The sequence below is a fragment of the Trachypithecus francoisi genome, unplaced genomic scaffold (assembly GCF_009764315.1).
Source record: "Trachypithecus francoisi isolate TF-2019V2 unplaced genomic scaffold, Tfra_2.0 Lachesis_group6, whole genome shotgun sequence".
Classification (NCBI taxonomy): domain Eukaryota; kingdom Metazoa; phylum Chordata; class Mammalia; order Primates; family Cercopithecidae; genus Trachypithecus; species Trachypithecus francoisi.
The window spans coordinates 96,696,020-96,706,689 of record NW_022681471.1 but is presented as its reverse complement, the minus strand read 5'-3'; the positions used below and the strand labels follow the sequence as shown (position 1 = coordinate 96,706,689).

Genomic DNA, 10,670 nt, shown 5'->3' with positions numbered 1-10,670 from the left:
CCTCCCGGGTTCAAGGGACTCTCTTGTTTCAGCCTCCTGAGTGGCTGGGATTACAGGCACCTGCCACTATGCCCAGCTAATGTTTGTATTTTTAGTAGAGATTGGGTTTCACCATGTTGGCCAGGCAGGTCTCGAACTCCTGACCTCAACTGATCCGCCCGCTTTGGCCTTGCAAAGTGCTGGGATTACAGGTGAGAGCCACTGCACCTGGCTTGAAAGGTAATGATGGGTGAGGAGAGTAGGGAATACGGGTGGTGGGTGCAGTACTTCCGACAGTGCCACAGCCATGGGATTTTATCTGCAGGCCCCATGCCTTGTGTGTGTGCTCACTTGTTGATAAAGTCACATACCACTTTCTGAAACATTCTCTCCCAGAGCATCCCTTCCTTTAGTGACTGGGTAACTCACTTGCACTACAACATTGACCTTTCATAGGGCTTGCTACCCTCAGTGACATTGAACTCTGTCTATTACTCTGCACCAATCTCATTGCATTCTTTTTGCATGATGTGCTGTTCATGGCGGTTCATGGAACGATCTCCAGCTTATCATATTATAGCAAACTGGGCAAAAACACAGAAAACACATGTTTATATTTTCCTACCAGCTTAATATTGACATGTTGGATGTGTTTTAAATACCATGAAGTTCAAAAAATGAGCTTTATGGTAGCATTTTGCTTTCTGTCCTCTGTGTATCTAGGGTAAGAAGTCTGTAAAAAGGTAACGGGATTTTCTGAACTAAAAGGCCAGGGGCTCATATTTTGCCCTGAATGTGGCCTAAACTCTTCTATACAATTTTTGTAGCATGATATTTATTTGAGTAAAGCAAATAATCACTGGTAGTTTATGTTTCCTTCATATGGGTCTTCTGAAAGTGAGCCAGGTAAGTTCATTCAGGCCTGGGCTCTTTCTGGGGTGTGTGTGACACATACAAGTGTTGCCTCTGAAGCCACCATGGTTCCTTGCTTTGGCAAAGCATAGGGCAAGGACAGGGAAGGAATCGTGTGTAAACCAGGTTAGTGAGGCATGCCAGGAAGCACATCCCAGACTCCAGCCAGAGACCAAATCAGACCATGACATCACAAAGGCACTGCGTGGAGCGGCAGTCCTGGAGCAGGCGTCCTCCACGGCTCTTGATGCAAATGTCAACCAAGGGCCACATTTTCCATGCTGCGGCACCTACACCACCAAAATCAATGTAGACTTCTATTTCTAGGAGATGTCACAACTTAGACTTTTTCTTTTTTCTTTTAAAGATGAAGCTATTTTAAGCCTGCATCCAAACGCAAGCAACTGAGCTGGAACTGCTTGCAGGATGCCGTCTGTTAACAGCCATGGCTGAATGAAGACTGAAACCTGCAGGATGGGCACCAGGAGCCTGGGTTGTGCTCCTTTACAGGGGCGGGAGCTGTCCCTCTGCAACACCCCCACCCCACCCCAACCATTGCGGGAAGGTGTCTGAGGCCTAACCGTGTGGATGAACTCTGCAGGGGCCTTTAGAAATCAGGCCATCCCTCTTCTTTTAACAGTGTGTTGTTTGTCCCCAAGCTGTTTGACCTGCAATCTGAGGAGACAACTGCCTTTTCATGTTTTATACATTTTATTCATACATTTCTCCAACTTCGAAATGACAAAAGCCCAATTCTATGGTTTCCCATTACACAGCATCCTACAGGTATGTATATTCTACAAGGAATACTATGGAGTTTCTCTTCTTCCCCTGCCACACAAGATAACTGATTAGGGTTTCATCAATTTGTACTGTGCCAGCAGCGCACCAGCATTCTGGTTGTTCCGGCGACAGGGCAAAGGGATCAGGATGGGAGGGCGTGTGCTAAGGCATGTAAATAGATACACACAGAGAGAAAGAAAAGCAGGACATTTACAAAGAATCCAAACCTTTCCAATCCCTTCAGCTCCTGGGTGTTGAGGGACACCTCCTGCACAAACGCTCTTGCAAGCTAAGGCTCTGCTGTACCCTGCAAATACTTACAATTGGATACGGTGAAATATACAACAACCATTAACATCTCTCTCTTTTTATCACTGAGACAATACTTCAACACCTTTTATAAAAAGGCAATAATACATACAGAAAAAAGAACACGTTGGCAAAACTTTATGCAAAACCACCCCAGAACTGAGTTTGAATGGGGACGCGCCTACACTGCAATTAAACACGATACTCGGGTCTCAGCACGTGAGGGTTGTGTGGCCTTCACATCAGTCACGCTGCCTGCTGCACCCGGCAGCCGCCTACCTGCCTGCACAGATGACATTCCGGGAAACAGCTAAGACTGGAAATCAATTCCCCCAATTCTTGGTCTCTTCCAAATAAAAAAAAAAATAGGGGGAGCCACTCATTGTGGAGGAATGCCTATTTCTGTTCCCAAGGACAACTCCTGCTACAGAGGCTGTACTTCCTCTGGGTCCAGAGAGGGTCACCCCAAGCCTCTGTCAGTAAAAACACTGGCGTGTTCTCTCAGTCACACACCGGAGAGAATGGAGCTAACACATAAGTAGTAGCTAAATTTTGAGTTTCTGAGCATGCGCAGAGATTGAGCTGTGCTTGGGGCCAGAAAGGTCTCCTGTGTGGTGACAAACGTCTCTTTCCATTTTCTTTTGCTCAGTCCATTTGCACAGGTTCAAGGGAGTTGATGGAGGGTCAGATGAGAGGTGGTGGGAGCTCAGGATTTTCTATCCCCACAAAGAGCTAAGACTTGGGAGTGCTGGTCCCAGAGATGGTGCGGTCCTCTTTCTACTTCTGTTTCTGTGGGCTCTGTCTGCCCACCTGCTGCACAAAGCAAGGCAGGGGAAAAACCAGATGGGAACATGGTGGGGAATATCCTCTTCTTTTCCCTTTTCTCCCACTTCCTGGATGTATGTGACAGCTAAACTTCACCCACTAAGCTGGAAAATCCGGGACTCCCCATAGCTCCAAGTTTAAGGCAAACTGATGTGTGTGTGCACAGGCAAAGCCAATCAAGCCACGAGCTTGGAGGAGAGCCCTGTATCCAGATATTCCAAACAGAGAGGGAAATCTTATTTCTAAAGGAGTTAGAAAAGGAAAGGCTCTGGCAAATGAAATGATCTGTGATTAAAGCTTGTCACCTTTCTGTAAGCTGCAGTGAGAAGGAAAGCATTTTTTCAATAGAAGAATTAGAGGCGCAGAGCAAGAGAGCCACGCTCAGGGGCCTTTAACCTATTACAGGCTGTAATCGCTCTCAGTATTGTAAGCCCTAGTCAAGAGGATGGAATTAGGAGGCGGTGTTCAGTTCTGAGAAAACAAGAAACACACACGAGTTTGATAATAGGAAGCAAGAAGGAGGAGGGATGAGGACGACAAGGAGCTTGGTTTTGGAATGCCGATTCCAAGGTGCCTTCTCTTTCCAAAGAGACAGCGTGGGAGGCATTTCTATTAAGAATTTGTTAATCAAGCAGTTTTCTTGGTAGCTTTAGCAACACAGATTCTCTTTGCCCCAAGTTAAGAAAATGGCCTGAAATTAAAAAAAAAAAAAAAAAAAAGGACATGACATCAGTGGGGGACAAAAGAGAGCTGGCTTTGGGTTGCCTTGTTTTTCAGGGGCAGTTTCCACGCTGGGAATCTCCCTGGAGGGTGGTTCAATTGACTAAACTTTTTCAAGAAACAAACTTGAAGCCTTAATGAAGAGACAAATACAAGTGATTAAAAACAAAAGAACTCTGCAGCGATCAGATCAAAGGCTGTAAAAAGATAATAGTAGCTGCAGCCCAGGCCTGCCTGGAGCACAGAGGAAGGCTTGGCCCACTGGCTGGCTCTAGCAGCCTAAGAAGGAATTGGACGGGGAACAGGCACACCTCCTGCATTTCTCCTGCAGTGGGGGACTTTGCGACATCTTCAGATATTCCGCCACCAATAGGATGGGCTGGGACGATGCTTTCTGAATGCAAATAGCAAGAAGTAGGTCGACCATTTCTTTTACTCTCTGAGCAAATATTTTAAATCATCTCACCTGACAAGAGGTACATTTAATTGCATTTAAAAAGGCTACAATGTTATCTTGACACTGGGAAATTTCCAGATGAATTAAATTGAGTGACATTTCCCTTTTAGCGTTAAAATGGGATATGCTGCATGTGCAAAGTAATTACTGTCTTGTGATTGGAAAATCAGGACATTTCATCTTTTTAACAAAGAATTCAACATATAAAAACACTCCCTTTCTTGCTGTGGGGAATGGAGTTGGGTGGGGGAGAGAACCTTCAAAATATGGCTCTCCAGTACTTCAACTGACCACTAATAAGATTTAGTACTCTAATCATTCGTTCTGGTCTTTAAAAGTGGGGGGGAGGTTCTGCTGATGGAATGGAAGCAGTAAAGAAACTTTTAGCAATTTTCTCTGATTGCTTAGTGGACAATTGTAATGTAGCAGTAGCAGCAGCAGCAGCAGCAGCAATGTACTGAAATTACTCTGAATTCAGAAATTAAGTATATGCAGCTAGGTCATAAAGACACTGCTTTAGAGAAGACATGTATTAGTGGAATGGAACACATAACCTCTTTGAGAAGTCAGTGAGTTCTGCATGCAGGGATTTCACCATCGGAATGATGGCAACAATGATGCCTGCCTGGGTGCTTCTCAGAGGATGGATAAAGCCACGGAGGAAGAGTGCTACAGCGCCTGTGAAGTCTGGGGCCACAGACATTTAAGTTGGCATTGCTTTTCTCCTCCTCTGCTTAATCCACCTTTATAAACATGGCAGCTGGCTTAAGACAGGCATCGTCAGCATCTCTGGAGATGTGGGCTCAAAGGGCAAGTAGGGGCGTGGGGGTTTCCACTAGAGGGAGGGAAGTTTCTGTTTCCCATGTGTTAGTTGTAGTTGTCTTTGTGCTTCACCAGAAAAGAGGTAGAGTGGGCACCTTCACACTAAGAGCCCCGATTGTGGTCAGTACCATACCAGAAATGACTGTCTGGCCTTGGCATCTATCAGATTTGAATCAGTCCTACCGCAGCCCTAACCAACTCTTTGAAGGTTTCTCTCTCCATCTAGCGTGAGACCACTGTGGAGCTTGTCTCTGGTTTGGTGGCTTGGTCACCCCACTGTGGGGCCCAAATAGAAGTAGTTCACTCAATACCTTGTTAGTAAGTTGCAGATTCATCTGGTCACTGACAAAGAACAACATCAGAAAAAAAAAAAATCGTCATCATTTCATAATAGGCAGTGGGGGCGGAGGCGGGTAGGGTGCTGACAACGTAAAAGAAGTATACTAATTCCTTCTCTGTTTGGTCCTTTAAGAGGAGCTGTTCGGCTCAGAAAACACCCTGCACATCCTGCCAAGGCACAAAGTGACAAGGCCATCTAACCTACAAGAAGCAAAAAACGATGGTATGTTTTCAAGGATCACAGGCTAATGTAAGTACTTCACACCCTCACACGCTAATGAAAAACATTCTACTGACCTCTGGCAAAGAGTCTGAGAACCCCAGCCCAAATCTCCTGTATTGGAAGAATGTGACTTCATGGAAGGGTTATGAGATGGTTAATGTCTCTAAAGCAACAAGGACAGATGATTCCCCTGTGCCAAGGGATACAGCAAGAGGAAGAAGAGACCACAGGTGGCCTCCAGTACACCCGTGGCCCTTGGGCGCATGGCTCTGTGCGAGTCAGACGCGGTCCAGCTGTGCTCTGGCAGGCTCCTTTGTCGCCCTGCCAACTGATACTCACTCCTGGGCCTTCAAAGGTTTGATGAGCATCTAACAAATTATACAATTGAAAAGATTATCAGCTTGGAAGCCTGAACAAATCTATAATGAAATGAAGGACCCAAAGGCATTTTAATTATTGAACACATAAAAGGAAGTATATTTAAAAAAAATTGGTCAAACTGTCCTGTTATCATTTTAAAGGAATTTACAGGGCTGTTATAGATTATTCTTTTGGAATATTTCAGTTTATAGCAAATGCCAAAACTGGTTTCTTCATTGCACAGTATTTTCTCTTAAAATGGGTGCTTTAAAACAATTACATACAGATTAAAAATCCTCATTTCTTTGCTTAATTAAAACGTTAATACTCTTAGACAACACAGATCTGAAATGGTGAAACCAGCAATTCCCCCCCACCTTACAACAAATTAAATTGAGACAAAATTACAAACACATTTCACTACATGATTATTATTAATAAAAATCAGTTTCTTTTTTTTTTTTTTATAAAGTTGCCCAAAATGCAAGGGATGTGCATAGGTTTACAACTTAGTCATAATAGCATTTTATTCTTATTCCCCTGGGTGTGCCCCATGAACGGAATGTAGAATGTACTTTGCTGTAGATTACAGATTGTTTTGTCCAACACAGACACACCGACAGCATAAACGCTCGCGACTGTCCACATGCATTAAGAGTCAAGACCCAACTTCAAATCTCTAAAAGGTTTACAGGGTGCTTCAAAGAGACAGTATCACATTATCTGGATGTTACATAAAGGACTTAAAAAAAAATACTATTCTAAAAAAAAAAAAAGAGAGAAAAAAGGCCTTTAAAAATTTATGACTGTTTTGTAATCACTACACTAATTATTTCAAATAAATAAAGGAAAGAAAGATATTCCAATCCATAAAATCAGACTCTAAAAAGAATGTAGTGTTCCACCCCCAGTCAAGGTAACAGAATCATTGTTTATTATTATTAAAATAGATTATAGAAAGCAGCATCTATTTGTGCAGTTTTTAGGGGCCTTGGAAATAAAAAGCTATGATTTCCAAAAATATAACATTCCAAAGGATTGAATAATACATACATTTAAAGATACATTTTATTAAAGTTTAGGAGAACTGATTAAAAAGATACTGTCTCTTTAAATTAGTGTGTAATTGTTTTTCTCCTCCTATCTATTCGGACATGACAATAATTATAAATGTAGGTCACACTACAACTAGGTAGTCTCTAGGGACCATGACCTGCTGACACAAGGCCGATAACAAAGAGGCTTTTCCACGTATGAGGTGCTCCCAGTTATGCTCAGATATCTGGGGAGAGGCCTAATAGACCCAGGAGACAGGGACCCACTGTGGGGCTGTGCACACGAGCTCAACAGCTTCCTCCAGATGTCTGATTGTCTCATCAATTTCATTGTTGATAATTGTGAGATCGAAGTAGTGTGCATATGTTCTCTGTAAGATGTCAGACTCCTTCTGCAGACGCTGAAGAGATTCATCCTAAATGGTGATGAGATGGAGGTAGGGGTGGGCATGAGAGGAGGAAAAGCAAACAGAAGAGAGAAATCAGTTGGATTCATTTTCTTTTCACATTTTTGTTCATCCCAGTGTCAGAAACAGTCAAGGCCAGACCCTGACATGCCGTATTCCAGCATGAGGCCAAGTCCGCTCCATGACAGAGGAGACAGTGATCGCTCAACATGCAACAGAGGGTCCATGACAAAGCAGACGAACCAGAGAAAACAGACACTCTTCAGGAAACACGCCACCCCCACTCAGGCCTAGCTGTGCCTGTCCCCAGAGTCAGGCTTGGTAGGGCCATGCCAGGTGTGGGTTACAGTGGCTATGGTGGCCCAAACAGGCCCACAGGAAGCCCCCTGCCCTAGCCTCAAGCCACTCTCCCAATTGGGAGAGGGCTATGGTGGCAAGGCCGGAGCTCTTTGCCCCCCTCCCCTTGGTCCTCCGCACTCACTGGAGCCAGGCCTCAGGGCCCAGCTGGGTTTGCACCAGCAAGTCCCTGCCCTTGGATGACAAATTAAGTTGTATTTTTTCCTCTTGTACTTAAAGGTGCCACCGTTCCAGGAATTCAGTTACATATAATGGCCCTCACTCAATAGCAGCTGATGTCAGAGGCAAAAGCTCTTTGAGTGTTATAAATAATGGCCGGAATAAGGCTGTTTCCCCAACAAACGGCACCTGGCATCTGATGAATCCCCCCAAATTGGTCTGCATTAGAAATGGCTGGACAAATGTCACTGTTCACAGGTCCTTGTATCTCTTATGAAAAAAACCAAAGGAAGAGAAGCTACTGAACTCTAGAGAGGTTGCTGCAACAAAGGATGTCCCTAAGCTTGCCACAGATTTTAAGAACTCTCGCAAGAGAGATCCAACAGGGGCCGGGCGCGGTGGCTCAAGCCTGTAATCCAGCACTTTGGGAGGCCGAGACGGGCGGATCACGAGGTCAGGAGATCGAGACCATCCTGGCTAACACGGTGAAACCCCGTCTCTACTAAAAAATACAAAAACTAGCCGGCGAGGTGGCGGGCGCCTGTAGTCCCAGCTACTCGGGAGGCTGAGGCAGGAGAATGGCGTAAACCTGGGAGGCGGAGCTTGCAGTGAGCTGAGATCCGGCCACTGCACTCCAGTCCGGGCGACAGAGCGAGACTCCGCCTCAAAAAAAAAAAAAAAAAAAAAAAAAAGAGAGATCCAACAGGAGGAGGGAGTTTAGGTCCCAGCTTTGTCACGCAAGTGTAGCTTCCGCTACAGAGTGGCAGTTCTTTCAAGACAGGGGTCTCTTAAGAGCCACCAGAAAGAAGACTGCCTCTATATCTTCATGAGTCAAATTTGTCATGCTGAACTCCCAAAGGGCAAGTTCAACCTTGACACTAAGGAACTTTGTGAGTCAAATTAACCACCCCTTACCTGCCAAACACTAGGTGGGTGAGCTCTTGGGCTGAGTCTTAAATATACATAGAGATAATGAAATACCTCTTTATTTGATTAGTGGCTCTGTCTCCAGCTATAAACTTGTCTTGTGTGCCCTGTAATTGCTGTGCCCCAGCATTAGGCATAGTGCCTTACACATAGTAAGTGCTTAATAAATGCTGTCAAAAGAACAAGCACTTGTCTGACTAGTGCCAGTCATTACAGGGTTTTACAAGTATTCAATCTAAAATCAAGAGACTGAGCAATTCTTCCCGGAAATGGGGGCCCCGGGTGACAGAGAAAGATCTCCAGAGAAAATAAAAGATGCAGTACCTTCAAGGACCTAGGAGCCGTAGTGCCCAGTACTGGCTTAGGGCCCCTCCCCTCCTCTTCTCTAAGGCCCCTCTGTTATTGGCAAGAGACCCTTCCTGGTGAGGCTGCTGGGAGGTCCAGGCAAGCCTCAGCTCTCTGGGTACAGCTCTCAAGAAAGGGGACTAGAAGTGAGACAAAGAGACTTGCTTGATTCTGTCCTGGCCCTGCAGTGGGCATGCACAGACACCACAGCAGACGGGAACTCCATCTTTTCTCTCAGGGCACTCTGAACCAAGAATGTCCTACCTGTTTTGTCCTCTTTTACAGGCATGTCAAAGCAGGACAGGGCATGCTTTGAATGAGAGTGTTAAGTACTACAGTGTAGCTAAGACCCCAGTTAATCATCACCTTCTAGTTCTGCTTGCACTTAAAAAGCATAGTATTTTCACTGTGGCTTTACTTAATAACCAACACAATGCAAAAAAACCAACCAAACAAACAAAAAAACCCACCATTTTAGCAAACGTGCATTCACCCAAAGACAGGAGTGCTTCCTACCAGGATGAAAAGGAACAATTCCTACAACATCACTCTCTGGCACACGGGATTCTATTTGAATATATAGTCCTGAGCTTCAAAAACCACTAGCAGAGTTTATGATTTGCTCAGCAAGCTGGGCTGATGAAAATATTCAAGAAAATTTATGGCTGAAAGTATCACATTTTTAATGTAGGTCTCTTTACAGAAAAATAAAGCTCCCTCTTAAGAATCTTTTAAGATGAAGCTATATTTGTCAGTCTCTTCCTCGACAACAGCTTGTCTGTGTGCTTGACTCACACGTGAGCAGGGTTTAACTCAGTGAAAACAAAATGCCTTTATTCTAACAGCAAAAGCAAGGATTTGTGGGAACAAAGTGTCTACATTCTAAATCTATTAAAAGAAACAAGGCTGTATTTCACTACCTCCTAGCTGGTACTTACAGGCAATTTTCTGCACCATTTTGGCAGCTATGGAAAATTAGTAAAAGGGCAGGAAAACAGGCAAAACAAAAACAAAGCAAAGATGATGATTCAAGAAAAATACATGGCAACTGAAGGATAAAAGCTAACCACAATGTGGAGTTTCAAACATGCTTGTGTATTAAAAAAGATGGGAAAGTAGAATTTTACAAAGGAATATACCTCTTGCAGATGGAATGACAAAAACATGACGGAAAATATGAGTAACATAGGTAAATCAAAATCCTGACTCTTCCTTAAAGGTACACAAAGGGAAAATTTCCAAGCCTTGATTTAACTAGATTTTAAGCTTGGGTGAGTTTAGGTCAGTGTTGACTGAACAGAGTCGAGTCCTCTGATGATTTCTAGAACCTATGAAAGCAACTGTCTTCAGGATAACTTTGTATAAGAGTCTCCCCTTAACTAAGGCACCTATAGCAGATAGGCACTGCTACACTTAGCAGATACATGGTAACTACCCTTTGGATCTGCTCAGCAATGGAAAACCTTCTAAGTCAGCAGCCAACTCTCATGAGTACCATGTCTGTGGCAGTTTCTGACTTGAGCTGGCTTGACAGTGGACAGAGCTAATTTCTAGGTTTGGTAGTCTCCAGGGCCTGGAGAGAAATTCCACAAAGGTTCCACTCCACGGGCCGCACAACCCCTAACTGGGGAGGGAGTAGGCTGGCAGCCCTGGAGGTTGTGAGACACCTGGGATGCCTTGGTCCTGGTGGG

At 44.4% G+C, this 10,670-nt stretch overlaps 1 protein-coding gene across 11 annotated transcripts in view; it reads right to left on the bottom strand.

Moving 5' to 3' along the window:
* Window positions 1-1,583: 1,583 nt before the first annotated feature.
* Window positions 1,584-10,670, bottom strand: part of CASK (calcium/calmodulin dependent serine protein kinase) — a 401,591-nt gene continuing 392,504 nt past the window's right edge. For 5 of the 11 annotated variants that reach the window (XM_033201840.1, XM_033201843.1, XM_033201848.1 and 2 more), the window contains one exon: window positions 1,584-7,200. In XM_033201840.1, the coding sequence (XP_033057731.1) occupies window positions 7,024-7,200 (177 nt within the window). In that variant the 3' untranslated portion in view covers window positions 1,584-7,023. The remainder of the gene's footprint in view (window positions 7,201-10,670) is intronic. The other 6 variants (XM_033201841.1, XM_033201846.1, XM_033201842.1 and 3 more) reach the window with 3 other exon arrangements.